Below are 25924 nucleotides of genomic sequence, written 5' to 3'. Positions count from 1 at the left end.
TATAATGATTTTATTTCTCTGAAGGAGCAATAGTTTCCTTGAGGAGTCTCCGTACATGTAAGTATTTCTAGGCTTGAGTTTCAGCATACAAAAAACAACAATTCCTTATACAGCACTTTTCTGGACATTCCACTCAAAGCGCTTTACAGGTAATGGGGACTCCCCTCCTTCACCACCAATGTGTAGCACACACCTGGATGATGCAACAGCAGCCATAGTGCGTCAGTCTGCTCACCATACATCAGCTATCAGTGAGGAGGAGAACAGAGTGATGAAGTCAATTCATAGATGAGTATTATTAGGATGCCATGATTGATAAAGACCAGGATGCCAGGGTAACACCCCTATTCTTTTCAGGAAACGCCCTGGGATTTTTAAAGACCTCAGAGAGTCAGGACTTTGGTTTTACATCTAATCCAAAGGACGGCACTGTTTTTACAGTATATTGTCGCCATCACTGGATTGGCAAATAAGGACCCACACAGACCACAGAGGTGAGCATCTCCTTCTGGCCATCCTCCAACAACAACCTTACAGTAGCTTTCCCAGAAGGTCTCCCATCCAGGTACTGGCCAGGCTCATACCTGCTTAGTTTTAGGGGGCTGCTAGTTGTGAGTTGCAAGGTGATGTACCTATTAGCGAATGACTGTTAAACTAGGGGACAGAATACGGTTTTGCCTTTAAATGCATTATCTTAAAGTAAACCCTCAGATAAGTGATTTTTTTTTAACCATGGACGAATGGTGCATCAGAGATTATAATATGCATTAATTTCATACCCAAAATATTTTTATTTCTAAAAATCTTATTTCACGGTAGAACGTTATATTGTATACAACGTTAAGGTTCAGAACATATGTTTTTTTTAATCAATTTCCTTAATAAATCACGCGATTGTTTTCAAAAGCTGAAGAATGAAATTCTGTTCAGGAAAAAATTATATAGGTTTGCGCAACATTTTTGAATTCACCGCCTTTTGTATCGCTCTTGACCAGCAGTCCTCACTAGGCCCTACCTGCGGCGAGGTGGTGTATTACAAACAAGCGCTAGGTCTTTGTCTACCCTGTGGCTCAAGGGGGCAGCAGAGAACCGGGTCAGATTCAACAGGCCTGGGCTGAGTAATTCTAAACAAACATGGAGGATGTTATAGTGAGCGTATGATATATTAGGTTAAAATCGCCGTGAGAACTATTTTTTTTGTATGTTTTCCAAATTTCCTAAGGGACCTTCTTGAAGCATGTATTTTTCCCGCAAGATTCATTTTAATCTCGGGTGGAAGCCATTAGGAAGTGGAGGTATTTTTCGTTTTTGTTAATGGCGCTGTGCCGTGTGGAAGGTTTTGTTTAAACATGGAGTTTCGAAACGTGTCTCCTGGATTTTTCCTCATACCGTTTTCAACATAGCAGGGTGCTGTTAAAACACTGAGCTATCCAACATTTAGGAGAGAAAGAGCTCGTTTTCTTCCGTGATCGTTTGTGTTCCAGGGCTTCATGTCCGTTCTTTACTAGTGTTGTGTTAGTCGGGGTACACTGGCTAGCTATATTTCCTTTAAAAGAGTAAAGATAGTAGAGTCGGTTACCAGTTTGACTTATTTTTTTAACAATAAAGGAGTGATTCCTAGTTGGCCATCGAGTTCCCGATTTACTGACCCTACAGGAAACTGCTTGCATAGGAAGGAAAAAAATGCTGTTATTTAAGGACATTATGGGGGACATTTGCAATCACATAAATATATATTTAAACACGTTTGTGTGTCTGGAATAAAACTAAACGATGTTTAACTTTTAAGTGGATATTATTACATTGTAATCTTGTGATCTTCTGCACTTCGCTTAGGAGGACTTTGCGTATGTAGGTCTACGTTGTGGTACTGCACACCGGTATGAGCAAAATGACCATTTAGCAGTACTTAAAATATTTAAGTTAGATATCCAAAATGTTACTGTAGGTGCACCACATGTTATTTACACGGCAAGTCAAAAGTCGAGATGCATGTTTGGTTGTTTTCTGACTTTTTTTTCAACTGTTACTGTCTTATGTTTAGGATACCACGTTATTGCCTTTTCAGCCTTCGAGGTGTGGGTTCCTAAAAGAAGTACAGAATACACACTTTATTATAGACATACTTAGAATGAATTAGAACTTGTTTATAGAAGAAAACAATTAGATAAAACCAACTAATGACCTCGTTTAATTAAAAAAACCCAAACGTAATCTTTCAATCCTTTGCTTTTACAAAATGTCTGAAAGGTGATTTTTGACATTGTAAAGACAACGCTTCTGTACTCGAAATAATGTTAATTAAAAAAGTGCTGCTGGAGTTTTTAGCTGAGCACCTTATTTCGAAATTTTAAACACGTTTAAGTTATGAAATGTACATATAAACCATCCAGACCTCATGAATGAAACTAAGTTAGTTCCTGGGTTAAAATCTCTGGGATCAAAGATGTCAGGAAAATCATTACCTGAATCCACGTAACCTATATGGTTCTTCCAAAGTTTGCTAACTGTTCTGGTGCACCTTCAACTGAAAAAATGTGAGAAAGTTCATTTCACAACCAAGTCATTTTTTATAGTCAAGTTACAGTACAAAAAGAACCATCTTTCGGTTCTTGCTTCCAAGTCAGTTAACCCTTAAAATGTTTTCTTGTAAACTAACCTCTTTAATTCCAGGATGAATGAGTTTTAAAAGATTGTTGAACCAAAGTTTTTAGATTGATGATAGACATGCTAAAGTGCTGATTCTGATTTGGACATTGAAATAATCCTTTAAACAATTATTTTTTTCCCCCAGATATTAAGCTATAGTACATTTCCCCTGCTGAAACGCTACTAAACTTGGCTGTCAAGAGACCCCAGGGACATTAATGGCAGCTTCTGTCCAGGAGTGCAGTGGAGAAGACATGGGTGTGCCTTCAGATCCCAAAGTACAGGGCTTGGCTACTACAGAGCACACAGAACAGGCCAGTGCTGAGGGCCCTGATCAGAACAACAGACCCTTAGAGACAAAAAGAGATAACTCAGCCCCAGAAGAGCATGTGAATCCAGGGGCAAAGTCCAAAAAGAAGGAAAGGATGTTAAAGAAAGTCACAACTGTAAATCAGCTGCTGAAAGAAAATGGTACTGAAACCAGTGCTCAGTCTCATGAAGACACAGCTAATGGTTCAGTAATGGATCTTGCTTTAGGATGCTCTGCACAACACCAAAACACTGAAGAAGGTCCCAGTAAGTATTGATGGTATTTGTCCTTAATTTGTACCTAAAAGTGTAATTGAATCATTATATGTAAAAAAATCAGGATTTAAGTCATTTGTGTATTGTAATTGATTTGTTTGTGAATACAGCTGGAATCTTAGGACAAGAGCCAATGTCAGAATGGTCTGAAACTGCATCACTGTTTGTAGTCTTGGTGTCTCGAGTATGTAAAAGGTCACAATGACAGACATAAGTATTAACACAGTGTATACAAGAATGTCAGTCATTCATGTATTCTTTATGTGATGTTGTTTATTCAATATTTTACATTTTTCTTGCAGTCATACACATCTGTATTTTAGGTGTATTGAACTCTCCTTAATCCTAGCAAATTATATAAAGATATGAATTAATTCAAGCTGCAGTGTATAAAGAATAACAGCTCTCTAGTCTGATCAAGTTGCAGAAATAAGCACTTACCCATTTTAACTCAGTTTAATAGCCAGAAGCTTTAAGTACCACTTGCTAAATTTCAGCACACAGTGGTTTCATCACAGAATTACAGATTTGCCAACTTTATTTCATATAGTCACAAGGTTTCAAAAACATGTCAACAATTAAGCTATTAAAACAGTGACTGCAGTGCATGCATGTCTGTCCTGTAAGCATTCCTTTCATGCATAAAATCTCTTAATTCTTTAAATTAAAGTTGGATGTCTATCTCTGTTTTCGGAAATCTTTGAAATTTGGTGAGCTTCTCTTTTGTTTAATTGTGTTTCATATTGTAACCATGACTGGCTTTGTATGTGTTAGCAGTTGACCAGTAAATAACAGTTTTGCATTTTTTGTCATCCATCTGAAGAGTGTCACACACTACAGTGATAAATCAGTGTGATAGACATCAGTTTTTAACATTTTTCTTTTTGTAAGTTTCCTGTCAAAATACCTAAACAAAGATAGTAATGGGGAGGACTACAAGTCTTTTTTTTACTTTTTATATTGTTTAAAGATCTCTTATTTTCTTAATAGGTCCTTATTAGTCAGAAGTAACCTTCTTTTTCTATGCTACATAAAGCGTCCCCTAACGTGAAGGTCTTGTCTGTCTCCTTACAGGCCAGCTGGAGGAGACCCCTCAGACTCTTCCTAGTGTGTCCGAAAACATGTTGCCTGCTCCCCGCCAGCGAAATAAATTAGGGCGATCCCGAAAAAACCCCACTCCCAAGAAGCTGCAAACAGAACCCCAGCCCTCAGACCCAGGGCCAGATGAAAGTGAAATGGCGGACCAGACCCAGACACCACCGCCCAAGGTGTACAAGAAGAGAGGCAGAAAGTCTAAAGCTGAATTGTTGGCTGCCAAACTTGAAAAGGGGCTAACAGGGACCCCTGAGCCAGTGGACAAGAAGAATGCAGAAAAGACTCTCATACAGGAGGAGGAAACAACCTCTGGAGGCAGACCGAAGAGGAGAGCTGCCAAGGCGTAAGATGACTTCAGTGCACTATTACAGCCATGCTCCTAATTTGTTTTTTTCTGAATTCTGTTGTATATATTCGAGGGACTTACAGGACCACAAGTCTCTCCCAGTTGCCATGTTTTCATTTTGACGGTTTCAGTAGCCTGTCGTTTTGTGCTTTTTTTTTATTGCCGGGAAACCTTACTCATGAAAATGACAATTTAAACCATTTTCGGCGTGGCCAGTAGCTCATGACATCAAAACGAAGTGGTAGCTGCTTTTTCACCGCTAGCTTCCAGAGCTGTGCTTCTTCAATCCAGAATTAACCCTTATAACGTTTCTCACAACCCTTAGTCTGTAAGAAGTTTTGTTGATTAATCCTTAAAATTACAAATTTGTATCGTCTTTGTTAACTTTACATTCTCCTGCTAGTTGGGATACAGGTACTACCATGTTGGTTGGCGCAGTGGTTAGCTTTGTAGCCTTGCAGTGCTGGGGCTCTGAGTTCAGTCCTTGCCCTGGAGTACTATATGTCCTCTGTGTTTTTGCATGCGTTTTCTCTGGGTTGTTTCAGTTTCTTTCCACAGTGCAAAAACATACTGGTAGATTAATTAGCTCCTGGGGAAAATTGTCCCTGTTGGGTGTGTGGGTGTGTCTGTCTATGTGCCCTGTGATGAACTGGTGTGCTGTCCAGGGTGTACCCTGTCTAGTGGCCATTGCTTGTTGAGTTATGGTCCAGCTCTCTCACAACCCTAATTTTGACAAAGTGTAAGAAAATGGATGGATATTACATTGTGCACACATTATACAGGGTGTGTATACTTATTTCTTACCTTACCATTAAAAACAGCTGAATGTCTGCTAGTTAGCATCATTGGTGCTGCTGCTCTTTGGTCTAGGTTTTGATTACAGCCTGGAGTGCCATCTGTGTGGACTATTCAGAAAGATTTAAGAGTTTGTAGGAAAGCTCAAAAAGCCACTAGATGGCACCATTGACCCACAATTTTTCCTGTGACATAAACAAGGCCTCTGATTTTCCAAATTTATTTTTAAGTGACTTCTCTCTCTAAAGTGTAATTACTGCTTTTCCAGCCATCCCTATTTTCTGAATAGGAGAAAAGCTGCACCTTTTATCACTGAGATACTTATAAACTTAAAGCGCTGCACTTTTGTGTTTTTGTTATGATTCTTATGGTTACCGGATACGTACCAACAAAAGGCTTAGTACATGCCAAAATTAGGGGGTCTTTATCTTTTTTCTTGCTTTATGTTTTCTTTATAAATAAGCCATTGTTGGCTTTGTTGACCAAAACAGTCAAACTGTTATCTAACACAAGCCAATTTCTAGCAAGTGTTCAGTGCAAAGAAAACAATATTGCCTATAGCATATTTCATCTGCATTTTTTTGGGAACTGTTTTGTTTTGAATATTACCAAAATTCATCTTTTCTCTTTCCACACATACAGGGAGGGGCATATTATTCTTCCTCATGTGGCAAAACCTTCAAGATGTAGGTTATATGAGTACTGTATATAGCTCTCGTTTCCACACCCTCATAATGAGGCCTGTTTACAGCTCTTGTTTAATTGTCTTCTGACATTTTGAAAAGCCACCCTCAAAAATCAGCTAGTTTAATTTTATTGAGGATACTCAAATATTCTTACAAATAATTACAAATGAAAACCTAGAAAAAGGGGTTGGTTAAGTGTACACATCTTTGAAATAACAATTGTAAATTAGCTCTAGTGTAACCAGTTGCCTTCCAAATCACAAACTACTGCATGTTAGGGTGAATTGGTAAGCTTCAAAGCCAAATTATTGATAAAAATGGAAGTATTACCAAATGCTTATTAATTGTCTGTATGTAAATTAAAGGTATAGGTACTTTTGTCTGCCAACTGTTCATCTAATATTATTAGTTATTAGTTCAAGTATTTGGGGAAAGAAGAAACTACAGTGATTTAATCTCAGCAACTAGACGTCAGCCTGTTGTTTTACTTTTGAAATTAAAATGCCAAATATTGGTTTCCATTTTCAAATTAAGCTTTAACTCTCATTTCCTTGTGGGAGGAGTAAATTAAACTCCTATTCCCTGAATGTGCAGTTTGATGTAATCTGTCTTTTTTTTTTAACACTATGGGCCTACAGCGCAGTTCAGTTTAGTTTATTTGTCATCTGCAGAAGGGCAATGAAATGCTTATTTGCATGTATTCTCTGATAAAAAGACATTAAGGAATGGCCAAAACCCTAAACACAGAACAGCAGCAGCAACAACAAATTAAATAACATACAACCTAAAAAAAAGTCAGACAAGCAGTATGAGAAGAGAAAAAACATCAATGTGAGTTAGTGGTAGGGGTAGCGTTCAGTAATCTGACAGTTTGTAGGAAGAAACTGCATCTGAATCTGGAATCATGCCCTAACGCTCCTATAACAGAGAGAAACCAGGATGATTGGTATCCTTAGCAATACTTCCAGCCTTCTTGAGACAGCGTGTTGTAAAATTGTCCACAATAGAGGGGAGCTGTACTCCAATAATGGACTTGGCTCGCCTTCCGGTCAGACAGCGAGCCGCTGCTAAACCACAAACCACACTGTAATACCACACGTGAGCACACTCTTAATAGCGCACCTGTAAAATGTAGTAAGGATAGTTGAAAATAGACCATTTTTTTTCAGCTGTTTGAGGAAGTAAAAACGCTGTTGTGCCTTCTTTGTAGCTCCAATTACATGCTGGGACCACGTAAAATCATTAGTAATGAAGGAACCCAGGAACTTGAAGCTGCTAACCAACTCTACAGCCACCCCATTGATGTGAATAGGGGTGTGGTCCCCACCCTGTATTCTATAATCGATAACCAGCTCTTTGGTTTTGCTGACGCTAAGGGAGAGATTATTGTCAAGGCACCACTCCACCGGGTACCTGACCTCATCCCTGTAGGCTGTCTCATCATTACCGGTGATTTGGCCAATGATGGTAGTGTCATCAGCATATTTGTAGATGGAGTTGGAGCTGTGTCTGGCCACACAATCGTGGGCAAACAAGGAAAACAGCAGGGGGCTAAGCACACAGCCCAGAGGGGCACCTATAGTTAAAGTCAGCCCAAAAGAACAGTTAATATTGAATGTGGACAGGTACAGCACATGATATTCTGAGTTTGCAGGAACACAGAAAGGCACAGGCAGCTCAGCTGGGAAGAAAATTGAACATCCTAGATAGTTTAACTAACATCCAACACTGTGGTGGACTAGTTGTTCACTTAAGAGACCTCTTGACATTTGAATGCCACACCACAGACTTAAATCTGCACTGCCTGCCATCTAGGTCTTAGCCTGCATTTTGTAAGAGTGCCGCCCAGAGTAGGAGTATTCTCAGCTAATGAGGAGTACACAGAATGGATATCAGATAAAAATGTGTTAGTTGGGCATCCATTTTAAAGGCAGACCATTTAACAGTTAATTTTGGGGGGAAAAAAAGTTGTGCCATTTTTCTAGGAACCAGGTCCATCCATTCATGCGTTTTCTAACTACATCTTCCAATTCAGTTCTGCAGGGGAGCAGGAGTCTATCTCGGCAAGCCAGAAGACCAAGGCATGGTACACTCTGGACTGAACCGCAGTCCATTACAGGATAGACAGACAAACACAAACACAAACACAACACACACACACACACACACACACACACACACACACACACACACACACACACACACACACACACCTAGGGCTAGTTTTCCCAGAAGTCTATGAACCTATAAATATGTCTTTGGACTGTGGGAGGAAACCCAAGGGAACATAGGGAGAACTATAATGCAGATAGCAAGGCTGCAATGCTAAGCACTACATCACTGTACCGCCTCGTCTTAAGACATTGGGAGTCAATTATGCTGTTAGTCTTTTCTTGATGGAGTGCGCCAGTTAAAGATGGATGTCTATTAAGTGTGAAGGCAGGCCTTTGTCTAATGAAGCCAAATTGCATTGCAGTGCTTTGTTGTACCTCCACAACCTGGCTGAAGAGATGGGTGCCACCCCTCATTCCTCAGCACCAGGGCGAGCCACAGCCAAGACCGAGCCGGGCTCTGAGCAGACCCGGAAATCGGGAAAAGGGAGGAAGAGGAAAAAATTGGAAGATGACAGTTCCGACGACGTGAGCAAGGATGCTGACTTTGTCCTTTCAGAAGCTGCCGAAGAGACAGATTCTGAGGACGCAGTTGCCTCTTGTAGCGATTCCGATGCTGATGTGCAGGACCTGAGGAACAAAGCATGCAGCACACCCTCTACTGTAAGTAGAGCAAATGTGGTGGTGATTCTTAATCATACTGCATCAAATTCGATACAGACCTCAAATGAAGGAGTCATTTGATAAAAGCAGTTGTTGACTATGACAATTTCTACTAAGCACTTAGTTAAATGCTAAAAGAGAGATTGTGCTCTACATATTTTCTTGCTGTAAGGATTAGAATACTTATAGTGACTTTAAAGTAGCCCTCTGTGCTTTGTTTTAAAACAGACCTTAAAAGTATAAATATTCCTGTGGCACAGTTATTAACATTGCAGCTTCGCAGCATTGGGGGTCTGGGTTCAATCCCGCAGGAGCTGTGTGTGGGGAGTTTGTATGTTCTCTATGTGCTTGCATGGGTTCCTCTGGGCGCTACAGTTACCAAAGACATACTGGTAGGTTAATTGGCTTCTGTAAAATTGCCCCTGGGGTGAGTGTGTGCTTGTCTGTGTCTGTGTGTGTCCTGCAATTGACTGGCATCCAGGGTGTACACTACCTTGTGTCCATTGCTTGCTAGGATAGGCTCTGGCTCTCCTGTAATCCTGAATTGGAAGAAGTAGCTATAAAATGGATGAATGGATAATATTCCATTTTGGCTAATTAAATAGTAAGAATTATAATTATTGCTTTTTCAAAGCAGTTTTAATCCTAAAGTGCTTTATATATAGTAGAGGATTCATTAATCCACTACTGACGTGCAACATCCCTCTGTGTGACGTACCATAGTCTACATGCACTAACAGTCTCTCTAGCAGATTGTCAGGCAGAGAAGTGAAGAAAACATTTAGGTAGGCCAGGATAACTACTGGTCTGCCAGCATCACTTTCAGCAGTAGCCTGAATTTACTTGGAGGTTCCCCATCCCAGTTCTTAGTTACCAGGCTCAGCCTTGGTTAGCTTCTGAGATCTGACAAGGGCAGGCTCAAAGGTGATAACATCGCTGTCTTACAACATTACGGTGTAAAAAAATTTACAAAAGAAATACAGTACATTAAAACCACTTAAACTGCTTAGACTTCATCTGTCCATTTTCTAAACTGCTTTATCCAGTACTGGGTCACAGGGGAGCCAGAGCATAGTCGAGCAGGTAACGGGCACAAGGCAGGATACACCCTGGACAGTATGCCAGTCCATCATAAGGCACACACACACACATTGACACCAGGGCCAGTTTTTTTATAGAAGCCAATTAACCTACCAGTATGTCTTTGCCCTGCGGGAGGAAACCTGTGAACACAGGGAGGATGTATAAACTCCATGTAGATAGCAGCCCAGGAATTGAACCCAGGTCCCCAGTGTCGCAGTGTTAACCAGAATGTTCTCATTTCCCAAAAGTAAAACAAACTTTTGCAAGCAATGGAACAGTTAATGGAAACAAACAACATAACTTTTTATGTATTTTAATCAATAAAAATGTTATTATTTTATTCATTTTTCTTTTTTTTTTTACTTGTAGCCCCATGCTAGATCAAAGTTTGTTGGAATGGCTGCAAATGGTTTACCTAATAATATCATGGGCCCTGTATGGATTTGTACCCACCTGACCAAGGAATTGTGAGTATCACTAAGAAAACCTTTGCTAAAGCAATGTAAAAATCTGTCATACAATTTTATTGATTTTATTGACAAACAAAAGGTATATTTACAAAATGCAATGCAAGAGTCTGTAATGACTGATAATCCATATTTGTATACTCTTCCCAGTGCCTGTCTTTATGAATTTATGTCTTACCAGTACAACTTGCATTACATTTGTGCTGGTTTTATCTATGAGTACAATGTTTTATAACTTTCATTTATTTCATAGCCTACCTATGCTCATCAGCCCCATCCCCTATTAGCGTGTGCCTGTATTGATTTTAATTATCATCTTAAAAGCAGCTTGTCCAGAATTCCATGTTTTCATTTGTAATCCATTAGCCAAAGAGTAATTTAATTTTAACTGCTTGGTAAAAACAATTTATTTTTCAGCTTAGTTAAGTGTAAATGCATTCACCTTAAGGACTCGATTTTAGCTCGAAGGACAGAAAGATATGTCAAAAACAAATGCAAAATAGAAGCCCTATTCATAAATACGCTGAGGTCAGTTTTGACTAATGCTTGCAGCACCACTTTGTGTTGTAAGCTCTTTCACTTGTCTCCATTTGTCAAGGCGTAAGGCAATCTGTTTGTTTTACAGCCGTGAAGAGCACCATTCTTCATGGGTTTTTCCTGAATGGATTCCTTCTGTGAAGGATTGGAACTTTTTGTCCTCAAGGTAAACACACACCTACATGTGTTTACATATTGACAGAAATTTGAGACAACATAAAGAGGTAAAAATGCTGTTTTTATCCAGGGATGCAGAGAAGTACTTACCAAAAGAAGAACAATCTGTGCCCTTTAGGATAAACCGAGAGGGTTATAAAGAAGACCCAGGCCTCCATACAATAAGAAGGTGGGATATCCCATTTTTAGCATTTCTGAGATCAGTTTAACCACTTTATATCTGATATAGTCATGTTACAGAAGCTGAGCAAGACAGGGCCTGATCAGTACTTGTATGGGAGACCTCAGAGGAAAACCAAGTTGCTGGTTGGTGTTGGTGGTACAGTAGGTACTACCAACACCAACTCTTCCCTCTGGACCTGAGTTTCCAAAATGTCCAGTTTTGGGACACAGTATTGTCAGCTGTGCCATCCACTGTAAGATTCAACATTCAACTCAAGGTCCTAACTACTGGCTTGTGGGATTTCACGCATATAGGTGTTAACTGTGTCTTCCTGGCTAAATTCTACTTTGGGCTTATACAGCTTTCTCTTAATTAGTTGCTGAATCATCTCTTCAGTTCTCTAACTGATCTGTGACTGTAGCTGGAAAATACCTTCAGCTTCTTCTTCATTAGGAAAATCCACCTTTTTTTGTTAAATTGCAAGCCATTTTTTCCAAATAAACTTACCCAATAAGAACAGCAGACCTGTTATCTTTAACAAATGTTTACAGTACAGTAATCATTATATCAGAACTTTTTCTAGCAGTAACAAGCCAGAGGCCACTCTGTTTAAGTGCTTAGACACAGCAGGAAGCCTTGTTTATTGTATTCTTGAGGAGAAGGATAAAAATGGTTCTGACATCATTTTTGTTCTGCGTTCCTGCTCTAGGTTTGATTCCTTGTCCTCCCACCTTGAGCGCTGGGACTCGATGTTCTTTGTGGGAGGTCCTGTGTGGTCTATGGAGTGGTGTCCTTGCCCAGAAGGGGCGGCTGCCAGCCAGTATGCTGCCATATTTTGCAACAGGGATATGGATGAAAGACACCGTATAGTGGAAACCCACGCTGAGCCAGCACTACTGCAGATCTGGGAAGTGGGTGACCTGCAGCATGACACCTGGTTTGTGTTGTAGACACCACTAAGATTCGAAAGCCGATTTTCTGTGAGGCAGTAACCCACTATCATATATGTATATAAAGATCTAATGAATGGTACTAACAGATATCGTGCCTTTCAAAATAACACCCAGTCCAATAATTTAATCCAATGTTAAATGTCTGTTTCTGCTGACTGGCCAATCAAGGTACATAATATATATGAATATACCTTATGTGTAACTCAACAAAACGGAACAAAAAAGAATGAAAGCTTTTGTAAGGCACTGTACCTAATTTTTAAATACTGTACAATTTCTTTTTGTTTTTGGAGTTTAATGCCAGTTTTGCTGTACAGAAGGATACCATGTCTTTTGCCTTCTCTTTCTGTTAACTGCTGCCCACCTTATATTATTTGTTTTTAAAGTGATTGTGAAAGACAGGTAGATTCTGCAACTGATGTTGTACACCTTGCATGTAATTCATGCAGCACTTCTATGTACATTTTAAGATTTGTTTAATCGTTCTCTGAGTGTAAGTACTTAATTGTCCCTCCACTTTCATTTAGTAGATATTTGCTGTATCTATATGCACTCTAATTGTCATGCTGTATCTGTTTTATGGATGTACCCCATCATGTGGTACATAGTTTTCTTGCTCTTTACAGTTAGAAATGTGTTCATAAGTTGCCTCAGAGCTGGAGTTTGAATTGTTTAATGTCTGATGTACTAAAAAGACACAAAGCTGTAAGTGGTTCAGTGGTTCACAACAGCACAAAGCTGTTAGTAGTTTAATGATGCTTGGAAATATATTCATGTGTACACATATTTGAAACCCCAGGTACAGTAAACATGTTTCTTTTGTTCCTTGCCTGGAAGAAGGTACCCAGTCATGTTGACAAAGTCATTACCCTGGCTTACTAACTACCAAAAGAGTAAGATGGGTTAAGTTGCCCCGTCTTGTTTGTAGCCTTTCTAATGTTCTGGTGTTCTTATATTTAACTGGTGTTATGTGTCACAACCTTTGTAGTGTTCTTACTTTTTAATTTTTTTTAGCCCCTCAACTAAACCCTCCTTTGCATATGGGATCGCTTTGGACTATGGCTGTATTTGGGACATGAAGTGGTGCCCAAGTGGAACATGGGAGCTACCGTCAAGTATCAGAAAGGTATGAAATATACATATTTTGGAACACATAAGTAGAAAATAGTATTCAAGTAGCTAAACCCCAGTTGCACAGCAGGAAAAGGATGACGAGAGAACAGTCCTTTTTCTCATGGAAATGTTCATTACACTAATCCTGTGTTGATTAACGTAAGGAACAGTGTTTTCAATTTAAAAATAACAATTTTTCATTTGTTTTATTAAATTCTGCAGGTTCCTCAAATGCCAAGGCTTGGGCTGCTGGCTGCAGCTTTTTCAAATGGAACAATAGCCGTGTTCAGTCTACCACACACAGAAGCCTTAGTTAACTACAAAAGAACTCAGTGTAAAGGTAGGATGCTTACAAACTTTACAATGAGTGCTGTTCCAACTTGTTTTAAGCCTGTCAGGTTAACATATACATAGAACCAGTAAATTACCACATGTGCAAGAATGTTACTACAAAACATACTGCTGTATGACTGATACAGAATATATCTGTACAGTCTGTACTGTTGGGGAAAAAACTAAGAATAGTATATAATTTCAAAGATGTAGTATCCATTTTTGGGTGCAGACACATTTAAAATAAAGTATAAAACAGTGCAGCATAAAAATGCATACATTTCTGTTGCACAGTAACTACAGTATGATCTCAAAGTAATTTTGTTCAGAAGACCAGTACATATGAAGAATTTTTCACAAACATAACAGATAATTACTGTCATTTAAACACACCAGTAATATGACATAATTAACACTCTGAATATACATAGGTATTGAGAATAAATTAACTTCGTATAGTAATAAATAACACTCTCATATTTGATTGTATTGTGTAAGGCAAAATTTATTGTAAAATTATTGAAAACCATGCAAACATGACATAAGGTAAAGACCAGTACTGTGGCATAGGGAATGAATTTTATTGGGTTTTTTATTTTACATAGCCAATAAATTTTACACTGCTTTTAGTAACAAATCAGTTGTCTCTTTAACTAGCATTCTCAATGGCCTTGAGTTTTATCCATGTATATACATCTCAAGTGTTTCCCCCTAAGATATGTTGATCTTCTTTAATAACTTATGGAAGCATCATAGCAACTCAACCAGAGCTGTTGTTTTGCTGTTTTAAAATCAGGCAACAGAAATTAACTTGGGGTTTGGGGGGCCCACTGCATTCAGGAATGCTAGGCAATTTTTAATAATACAAATTTCCTTCAGGGGAATTTTTCTGTCAAAGGAAAATGGGTGACAAAACCTCCCTTTTCTGACTGAGATGTAATGGAGTGGCCTCATACTGAATAACTAATCTAGGAGGTGGAAAAGCTGGACATCTACAGCCTTTGATCTTCCTTTTCTGATTTCAAGAAAACAGATTAAAATTACAGTATACCAGTGGAAATTGTGAGCAACATACTTTTCACCTGTAACAAATTGTGTCTAATCAGTTATAAATATACCTAAAACATTTGCTCTCATAATTGTTATTGGCAGTGTCATTTGCTATCTTATGTGTAAGCACAATGAAATATTGTTGACATTGTAATAGTACAGATGTAGATGAGAATATAATGACTTTAGAGAAATGTGATAAGATAAGATCACTTTATTGGCCATATACAATTTCTTCTATTAGGAATTTGTCTTTTCACATACCCCAGCTTGCTCTCCATGAGACACACAGGCAGGGAGAGAAGCTTGGGATCAGAGCACAGAGTCAGTAATCTCACCCAGCGGTTCCTGGAAAGAAGCCAGGTTTTGCCTTCAGCAATATGACTGGATAATTTGTTCCACACTCCCACAAACGTTTGAGAACAATGCTTTATGGCTCATGTAAAAGTCTCATGTACATTTAAAAAAACCCATGTGAGCTACCACAGTGGTACATATTGTAGTGTAGCAAGCAAAACTTCACTTAATGAATGGAGAAGGTCTATCAGTCTAGTATAGAAAATTAGTCAAAGTAAACTCCAGGCCCATTTTTCACGCATTCTTTTATGCAGTCAAGACTAAATCTGTATTTGCATTTTCATTGTGGTAAAAGCAAGTTCCATTGTATCACAGTATGAATGTTTTTTTCATATATGTGTCTACTATGTATGTATATATTGTATATGGATAAAGTACCTTTAGTAATGCACTGTTTACAACTAGGATGTTTAGGTTTATAGAACAAGCATAGGGTAACCCTAAAACCTTTTTTTCCCTGCTGTTCAATGGCAAATCCCTTTACAAACACCATCCTTGAAGAGTCTGCAGACAAGTAAAATAGATTTTCTGAGATGTGTCACTTTTAAACTGATAACATCAGAAGTCAGATTGTATCTTATAACCTCACTTTCAAGCGGTTATGTACTTTCAGGTTTAGTGCATTCTACTCTGCAGAGTCTTATGCAGTCTCGCCTCATATGATACCTGAAATAGTTTCTAAAATGAAACCTACTGCATGTTCTTTGGACCCTATTCCCACTTTCTCACTTTGGTAGAATTGTCCAATTTTCTCTCCCGTTGTCACAGATATCATGAACTGTTCCCTCAGCTCTTAGATTTGCTTCTATTAAAAAAGAAGAATGTAGACTCCATCCTGCCTAGTAATTATTGGCAGAGATCAAATTTTTTTAACATTTTGGCAAAGGTTCTAGAATAGGCTGTTGTCATTCAGTTAACAAAATAATTGATTTGCTGTTAAGCTGTTTAAACAATTTCATTTGGGGTTTATATTGAAGCATAGCACTGAAAAGACTATGTGGAGATTTTTTGTTCTGTTTTCCTTCTTGCTGGTTCATGTCTTCCTGGTTCTATAAATTAACTTTTATTCATCATACTACCATTTTTCTGAATAGACTAAAGAGGCTGTTGTGGAACTGCTTTGTCATGGTTTGGTTTTGGCATCTGGTGTCTCACAGGGCTCTCTTCTTAGTCCTATTCCTTTTGGAATCTGTATGTTACTTTTGGGTCAGGTTCCTTATAGATATCACATTAGTTTTCATATCTATGCTGATGTTAACTACATTCATGTTACATCTTATCTCTGACAACCCCAAAGCTAAGGCTGATTGACTCTCCTTTTCAACTCTGTACCTGTCAGAATCGGGGGGTTTTGGTGCCTACTGAGTTAAGAAATTCTAGTTATTCTTTTATAATAAATATTTTCAAACCCACCTCTTGGTAAAATATTCTGGCGGCATCTGAGATGGTTGGATTACAAAACTCCCTTTTCAGGTTGAGTTGGCATGGTATGTTGACCCAGCTGTTAGAAACTTAACTAATACATACAGTGACTTACAATAGTATTCAGACCCTTTACATTTTTTCAAATGCTGCTGTATCATAAGTTACACTTAAACATCTTATTGCAGCCAGTATTTTTATTGCAGAGACTTTTCAAAACAAAATTACTTATTTGCCAGCAAATATCTTAAAGAAAGTCAAAAGTACCAAGAAAGAAGCAGTTGCCCACAAAGAACCATTTCAAAACCCATCCTGAATTTGCCAGACAACATGAGAGTGCTTTAGGAAAAGGTTTTGTGGTCCGGTTGGACCAAGATAGGGCATCCTGGCCAAAATTCAAAGCACTATATGTAACACTGCCTATGCCTCAAAAACACTATCCCTACTGTGAAGTATGGTGGAGGCAGCATCATGATGTGGGGGTGCTTCTCCATAGCAGGGACTGGGTATCATGTTAGAATAGAAGGAAAAATGGATGGAGCAAAGTAAAGGAAAATACTGCAAGGGAACTTGTTTCAGTCTGCTATAAATATCCAGAGGTAAAAGATCTCAAGCACAGGGCCAAAGCAACATCGGAATGCTCAAGAATATAAAGGTGAATGTCCTTGAGTGGCCTAGTCAAAGTCTCGACCTCAACCCCATCGAGAATCTGTGGCATGATTTGAAAATTGGAGTCCACAAGCTCTGTCCAAGAAACTTGAATAAGCCAGAGCAAATCTGTTAAAAGGACTGGGCGAAGATCACTCTTAGCCAGTGTGCAAAACTGGTACAATACCTACCCCAAAAAATTGAACTTGGTATTGTGGCCAGAGGTGGCTCTACCAAATATTAATGTGCCCATGTTTGCATGGGGTCTGAATACTCATGCAAGCAACATCCCTGCAGTTTTTGACTTTTTTTAGGTATCTGCTGACAAAAAGTTAATTTTGTCTTTAAGAAGTGTTCTGGTTGAGCATGTAAATTTGCAATAAAAATACTGATTGTAAAAAGATGTGTATCATTTGTTATCCAGCAACAGGGTCTGAATACTTTTCCAAAGCACAGTATAAGCATATCTCTGTTGTTTAGGTTCCTTGGACTGGCTTCCTTTTAGATTTCAGAATGTGATTTAGAATGCTGCTGCTCACCTTAATGGTTTGAATGGTTTGGCTACAACTGGTTTACTTTGGGATCTGTGTCTCCCTGTACACCTATGTTATGTTCCAAAGTTTGGGAGATCTTGCTTTCTGTTCCTCCAATATTTTGTTCCATAGTTATGCAGACTTTACAGCTATGCTGTATATTGTAAGCATTTTTATTATCCGTTCACTGTGAGTCAGCATCTGATTTGATTGTTTTCAATGTTGAATTCCATCTAACGGCTGGGTTCACTGTTCACCCACTCTCTAGCCTGATTTACGTTAGCTGTAAGGTTTTTATTCAGCTACTTCTGAGGTTCAATGACAGTCTGATGGGAAGAATAATGGTGCCCTATGATACAGGAGCTGCCAACCATTCACACTGCCTTGCCTCTGTTATTAAGGTTTGGATTAACCAAGAGTCTGTGACATCACCCAGACTGGAACATGTAAAAACCAATTCTATTAGTACACATGGTAATTTGGTAAAGCTTATACCACCTAAAAGGGGTAAAAACACTTCTTTCGGACCAGGACAAATAAGTATGATAATTATATTCCTTGTGCTTTATACTTCATGCCATTCTTTTACGTTCCTCATAAAGTAGTTGCGGTTGTTTCATAAACACTTTCTAAGTACAAGGAATTTAAATTAATGTCAGTTTCATGAGATGGCTGTGTTTATGCATTACAAATAGCTTTAGACAAAGATAGCAATAGTAATACATCATGAACATAAAGATGTTCCCTGGAGATTTTCAAACAGTGGTCTTCTAGTTCTAATGATATTAAAAGTGATTTTTGGATTTGACATTGCATTCATGATTTGCACATTACTTTTGTTTTTCTTTTTTATCAGGGTAGTGGTTAGCAATTTACTGTTACCATAATATTCGGATATTGAGTTGTCTCATTATATTTTTAGAAGACTCACCAGAATTGAATTGCTTTGAATTGTTTTTGACAGTGTGTGCTTCTCAGGTGTAGGATATTTTATAACCAAAAGTACCAATTAACCAAAACCACAATTGTGGAGGGATATTAAGTCAGAGAAAGTATTGTAATATATATTTAATTTTTACATATATTGTATATTAATTGTATGGATGATCTTTGCTCTGTCCTTCACATTTGACACCTCTGTCACCAGCCGTTTTAATGGGAAATGCTTCACAATGGCAGAAAAAATACTCATCAAGTGAAAATTGTGTTTCATATGGGTTTGTTGGCTGGTAAACTCCAAAGTGGGTTTTTGCAGTAATGTTCAGTCACAGTTTAGTATATCAATCTGCAGTAATGTCACTTAACCCCACTGTAGTGTGAAATCCCAGTAGTACTGTGAAGTCAATGTTTCATTTACCCATGCTGTCCAAAACTACTGCTTCATCCCCTCAGGGGTGGAAGGGGTGTTCAAAGCATGATTTCCAGCCACCATTATGTTGGTTTGCAAGTGGCACCCAACAGATTTTTGAGATGGGTTCTCTAATTTCTGCCCTGACTTTTGAGCCTAGATGGCACATATGCAGCGTGCCCTAGATTCTATTATCTGCAAGCAGCCAACAGTAAATTTGCCCTTTACTTTTTGTTCGTCTCCAGTATTATGCAACTATTGTTACAGTGATTGATGTGTTTCATGTTCTGTGTTCACTGCAGTCACTGATCCTAAACAGACATTATTTCTCATGTGTGCGTTCCTGGGGAGACTGGAAATTCATTATTGTTGGAGGAAGGAATAAAAATCTTATCCTTGAGTTGATTGTCTTCACTTTAGAGATTTTTATTTTTCAGAATACGAAATATCTATTATTAGTATGGCTTTCTATAGAAAGGTGGCAGTGCAGGTTTTGTACATGCCTCTCAAAAATTGCCATTACTGATTTGTAAATCATAGATTGCTTTCCCGTAAAAGGATGATTATGTGTTTCTTATGAGTTTTTTCACTAAAGTCACACCTTTCTGTGGTGAACTAATTATGTTTTTGTATGTAAGTTGTTACCATCAAGATATCACTTGTTCAGTAGGGGAGCAGAGATATAAATGATACTCCATTGCAATTCCTTACTTACAAATTGGAGTCACACGTTGGTGCTACACACTCCTTGCTTTAATGCTGTGACAAGTAATTATTGAGTTTGTCATGTTTCTCATTTAATAATTTCATCTGTAACTAAATGTGAAATGGAATGGTGTCAATGCTGCAGGACGTTCTTGTTTTTTGCATTCACATGCTCGATGAATATTTTGTTGTTACAATAATCATTAATCACGATGGTTTACTATGGCTCTAATTAACATGCTTTGTGTTTTGCAAACCAAAACTGAAAATGTTTTCTCAAATCACACTTTCTATTCATCATTAAAATAAAACTATTTTATTAATCCATTTTTAAAAACGTGCAGATACATTGCCATACATTATGACCTTTTCCTTAAGGGGTATGTGAGTGCAGGAGAAGGCACTGAATGTCTTTTCTGAAGAAATTTTGAGAACACGTCTGACATCTGAGGTAATCATGACATTCTAAACCCTGCATTGTAGAAAACAAGAGCCTTATCGTAAATCAGGGGGTGAGCCCTATATATAGTTATAGTTAACCATTAAACCATGACATTCTGAAGAACTGATACAATTTAACTGTGGTTATGTAAACATCTGATTTAACAATTTACATCATTTGGGAAGTCCGTGGGAAAAAAGGTAGAACATTTGAAAGAACAAGAAATCCCTTTGATCAATAATTAGAAGTATTTATCTATAAAAATCAGGTCACTTAAGATGATCTGTAAGATTAACAACTAGGGTTCTCTAGGACCAGTGTTAGAGACCCTGTTGTAAAGGCATTAGATCATTTAACACATTTTAATTGGTTTATGTCCATTATAAGTGACACGTCTCCGTAAAGCCTGTTAAAGGGAAATTTGAAAATAATGATTATTTTTTCACTTTAACCACTCTCAATTTTAAACCTCAAACTGCTCATGAGTTTTCTCTAGGTTAATATCCAGACATTTATTTAAAAAACTCAAATTTTCAAATTGCCAAATGTTTGTCAGGTTGAAGACATTTGCATTTTTAAATGAGTAAGTTTAAAAAATGTTATTGGAATCATAATGTTTGCAACACAAGTACGCCATTACTGTTCTCTAGCTCAGTACTAGCTTAGTGCTTGCCTTGGGTTCAAAATGTAAAGTTCAGGAGCTTATCCATTAGATAATTGTCCAAGTCTTGTGATTGAATACTGATTTTGTATTTGGATTTCTAGTTGTAGCTCTATGTATTCCTGTAATGTCTTTTTACTTTCTTAACCAAGTGTTTGAAAAAGATATCTCATACTTTAGTTCACTTGGTGCAATTTTTGGATACAAAAAAAAATAGGCCAGAGTGGCACAGTGGGGTGTCATCTGTCTGGAGTTGGCATGTTGTCCCTGCGTTCGTGTTTTCCTCCCACAGTCCAGAGGCATACTGGTAGGTTATTTGGCTTCTAGGAAATATTGGCCCTGATGTGAGTGTGTGCGGTTTGTGTCTCTGTGTGTTCCTATCCAGGGTGTATCCTGCCTTGTGCCCATTGCTTTGCCAGGACAGGCTCTGGCTCTCCCACAGTACTGGAGAAAACATTTAGAACATGGAAGGATGGAAGAAAATAGCCTAAAATGTAATGTGTTTAGAAGGTTTGCCACACGTCCATAGCTGTCTCACTTGCTGGTCCTTCACCGAGCCGTTGACCTTAGATCCTCAGCTGTCCAGCTCCCATGACTCTTAATGGTTTTGCCCTTACTCTCGATCTGTGTCCTCTGGCACGTCGTTAAGGTTGTCAGTACATGGGCGGAAGATTGTTAAATAGCATTGTGCTTTATAATTCCAGAAAATGTATATAATTGTATGACCCCATTAGGATCAGCCTTAAATGAAAGTAGTTATTCTTTTCTCATACTGACTTACTGGAAATCAATAACTGGCAAAGAAGAAAACAAAAGTGTGACATATTGTTGTGGTTACAATAACACATAGGGAATCCTGCAGTATGATTATTTTCAGTGAAGCTTTTCATCAGACAATAAAGAAGACGGCGGCCTTCGGTTGTTGGAAAATGCCATTACACTGTCCTTGTTGAAACCGAATTGAAATACTTTATCCCCATTCTTCAGGATTCTGGTCTTTAAATACCCCGTAATTCACTGTCAGGTACTGTTGCAGTGTTATTAGAAAGCTGTGTTTGTTGTGTGAGATAAGAAGGATTCAGAGAGGTTAATTAATGTTAAGGATCTTTATTTTCAAATTACCATGCAGTTTTCTCTCATGGGATTTTAATTTATTTTCAGTTTACTGCTTGTGTGTATTTTCAGGGAACCATTTAGCCTTCCTGGTATTGTTTTTTTAGTAACTGTTTATAACAAAAGAGCCACAACATGGCAAGATTTGGTTAGAATGAGAATTTTTTTCTTACAAAATATAATTTTACACTTGTTTGAATAAATAATATTCTAAAGTTAATGTTAAAAAGGAGCTTAGCAATCAATGTGACAGTGGGTAACTGTTCTTATGTTAGGTTATATTTTGTAATCTTGTGTATTTCATATTCCTTTTGTGATTTGATTGTAACAGTGTTGTTTTTTTTCTGCTTTAATTCTCTTATCTATAAACACATTAAATTTAACATTCTGAAGTTTGAAATGTGTATAAAGAAGCAAACGTTTTACGAAAAGTTTTATTCCCACCACATGTGAACTTCTTGAACTTACTATATTTCATAAATCTTTTCTCTAATTTAAGTTGAGCTTCTTTGCAACTGCATTTCTTTTATCCTGGACAAAGATGATCATCATGGCAAATTAATTCATTCCACTGCCTCTTATTCATGTACATTACACAGTTGATTTTCCCAGATATAGCTTGATTTCAACCTTTTAAAAAGCACCATCCTGGTTCATGCCAATTTGTCAATGAGCTCTGCTTTTTATCATTTTTTCAAATTATATTTTTATCCTCTTTAGAGATGTACTGCTTGCTTTGCAGTCATCTAGCTTGTTGTTTTTCACATCTTTATGAAGGCTTTACCATATACCCCACACACACATAGTATGGCTGTGATTTTAATACACTGCAATCAAAGATGTCAGTTACGGTTCACAGTTCTACACAGCGATTAAAATATGTTGGACTAATTCCCAGAGGGAGCTGATCACTGAAGTGTAGCCCCCTCCACCCATCAAACGTATGCAAGACTGGGTGACAATGGTGGCCTAACTCCTTGAAAAATGTCCTTGCAAAGAGAGGGCATAAGACAACAGAGAGATACAGGGAAAACAACACTGAAGATATAGGGAAAGTTGAAACTGGTTTGTTTGTAAAACGTTTGGAAACGCATGTTGAGTCTTGGACCCACATGCAAGAATGATAACATGAAGGACTCCTGCAGATCCTCTCCATCATTTATTCATTTGTTCAAACAAGTCTTTATTTTAAGAATCATCACGGCATGGTGGCACAGTGGTTAGCATTGCTGCCATAGAGCAGTGGAGCCCTGGGTTCAATTTCAGACCTAGGATGCTGTCTGTGAGGGGTTTCTGTGTTCTTTCTGTGTTCACATGGCCCTCCCCCAGGTGTTTTGTTTCCTCCCAAAGTCTGTAGATGCAATAGTAGGTTAATTGGCTTCTGGAAAAATTGGCCCTGGTGTGTGTCTTTATCTGCCCTGCGATGGACTGGCATCCCTTCCAGGGTGTACCTTTCCTTGTGCCCACTGTCTTGTGCGGGGATAGGCTCTAGCTCCTGCATGACCCTGAATTGGATGAAGTGGTTAGACAGTGGATGTATGGATCATCATCAGATTAGTTCACAAAGCAGTCACTCTAACATAGATAGTGGATATTAATATGCAAAGTAGCTCTAATGTGCTTGAATCAGAATAACTGGTAAAACTGCTAATATTAGTAGGTTGTGTAATTGAAAAAAAATGTTGAAGTCACCTTTTATGTTGGCTACAAAATGTGACTTTTGTTCAAATTTTAAAAGGTCAAGCAAGAAATCCTTAGAATCAAAGAAAATCTTCGGTAATTATCCATTCTGTCAGTACTTAATCAATTAAATATATTACTTCTCGTAGTACAGTGCTCTAGAGTCTTTAATCTCCCTGTTCTGGCTACCAAAGAGTTAAGCAACATAGCAGCACCTCCACCCTCTCTATCCTGGTCCCAGTCTGTCTTGCTCAGATAATTATAAATAGCCTATTTTGTGTGTATGAGAGTGCATGTGTATGTGTAAAAACCCCGCTTTTCCTTGCTCAATGGAGATAATTTACTAGCTCGTTTCCATCAGACAAGGATCTATAATTGAAATGACAAAAAAGATGCATCACTACGCAGTTGTTAGTGTCTGAAGCTATGAATTTCAGCCTAGTACCTGACACCTTGTCCCCAGGGGCTGTCAGTCAGAAAGGGCTTAGTCAGCCCATCGGATGGGTTTACATTTCAGGCTGTCTCCTATGTGTATTGAGGTAGTGGACATGCGTTGTAATACCGTTATCGACCAGATCACTGCAGAGAGTACGTCAGGAGGGTGAAAGAGTAAGTAGTGCACTATTGCAGCTTCCTGCAGAACTATGTACTGTAGAAGCTCTTAGCAGGATATGCAGTAGCTGTTCTTATATGCAATATTATATCCTTAATTATGTACGGATTACTATAGCAAATAGAAACTCAAGAGATGAGTGATTGTTACAGATGTGCAGACATCTGTTTACTAATTACATTATGTACTGGCCTAATATATCTGACTAGAATAACTAATGCAAAAGGTTGAATACCTATTAGTTGCCCTAAAAATGAAATATCATTCCTTGCATCTTAGTTTCCTCTATTGTTTCCAAGGTACTCTGAACTCAGAAACGTTAAGGTTGTGGGTTCAAATCCTAGGTGTGGCGCAGCTATTGTAACCTTGAGCAAAGTACTAACACTGATTGCTTCATCAAAATGTCCAGCTGTGTAAATGGATCCAAATGTAAGTCACTTGGGATCGAAGCCTCGGCCAAAGAAGTTAGAGATAAAAATAAAAATGTGCCATAGTGAACAAATAAAACTGTAAATAAAGAATTATTAATATCAATCTGTTTTCTCTTAGGAGCTGTAAGCCAGGCTCCAATGATATGCCAGGTGAGTCATTTATTTCATTAAGAAAACATTCAACCATCATTTCTGTGCAGTTTCCATGTTTATTTTTCATTTCAGGCTTTTCAGTGTGGCTGCATTTGGTTCTTATTTTTCTGCCAGTTCAGTGCATTTCACTGGTATAGTACTCTAAAGGAAACATAAATAGCTTGCTGCTCTTAAGTTGTTGTATACACAATTAGTTTATTTTTTGCCTATCTTTTTTAAGTATATTTGCTGGAAAACATATACACCTCTTGTTTGCACCTCTTATACCTTTATGTATACCTTGAACTGTTTCACTAGTCGTGATTAAAGTTATCTTTTAGACTCTTTGAAAGATTTGTTAGTCAAACTTCTTCTTGGTTAGTCTTCCATCCCACATTGTCCACCTACTGTACTCCATCTTATCCATAACTCTGCTGTTCACTGGGTCGTTTATTTGTGTTTCTCATGCTACACCATTACTTCAGTCTCTCCTGTGGTTCCCTGTTTTAGCATTCATCCAATCCATAGTTCTTGCCTATCTCTGTCTCTACCAGTCTGTTTCCATCTGTCTCCAGTCACTTATTAAGTTACTTATTTCTCCCTATATCCCTTCCTGCTCTCTGCTCCCTCTTACTTACAGTATCTTCTAGACTTTTTGTACCCGCTCTTCACTCTTCCACTTCTAGAACCTTCTGCACTCATTCAACACTCTTCAGTGGTAGAATGAACTGCCCACAGAAATCAAAACTGCTGACTGATCACCATTCAGCATTCATTCAACGAGACTCGTTAGAGAGCCCTTGTGATCTGTCAGCTACATCCTTAGTCACTTTTACCGTATTGCACTAACAATATTAATATTTTAATCCAGAAACGGTTGCTAATTGCACTTTCTACAAACAAGCTATGTGTATCTACATGATGTTTACACTACTGCTCTGTATCCATACTGTCACTGTTTGTGTGCCATTTTATTAACTTGACCATTTCTGCAGAGATGTCTTGCCCTTAATTATGATAGAAGTATTCTATA

At 38.2% G+C, this 25924-nt stretch overlaps 1 protein-coding gene across 1 annotated transcript in view; it reads left to right on the top strand.

Moving 5' to 3' along the window:
* Positions 1-1120: 1120 nt before the first annotated feature.
* gtf3c2 (general transcription factor IIIC, polypeptide 2, beta) overlaps positions 1121-25924 on the top strand; it is a 47967-nt gene continuing 23163 nt past the window's right edge. Inside the window, exons 1-11 of the mRNA XM_088909540.1 lie at positions 1121-1295; positions 2795-3225; positions 4309-4672; positions 8633-8930; positions 10383-10480; positions 11106-11183; positions 11265-11363; positions 12067-12294; positions 13325-13436; positions 13646-13763; positions 24878-24909. Coding sequence (XP_088765666.1) covers positions 2868-3225; positions 4309-4672; positions 8633-8930; positions 10383-10480; positions 11106-11183; positions 11265-11363; positions 12067-12294; positions 13325-13436; positions 13646-13763; positions 24878-24909 — 1785 coding nt within the window. The 5' untranslated portion in view covers positions 1121-1295; positions 2795-2867. The remainder of the gene's footprint in view (positions 1296-2794; positions 3226-4308; positions 4673-8632; positions 8931-10382; positions 10481-11105; positions 11184-11264; positions 11364-12066; positions 12295-13324; positions 13437-13645; positions 13764-24877; positions 24910-25924) is intronic.

This window comes from Atractosteus spatula, chromosome 2 (genome assembly GCF_055471065.1).
Source record: "Atractosteus spatula isolate fAtrSpa1 chromosome 2, fAtrSpa1.hap1, whole genome shotgun sequence".
Classification (NCBI taxonomy): domain Eukaryota; kingdom Metazoa; phylum Chordata; class Actinopteri; order Semionotiformes; family Lepisosteidae; genus Atractosteus; species Atractosteus spatula.
The sequence above is the reverse complement of the archived record's forward strand: the minus strand, read 5'-3'. Positions and strand labels throughout refer to the sequence as shown.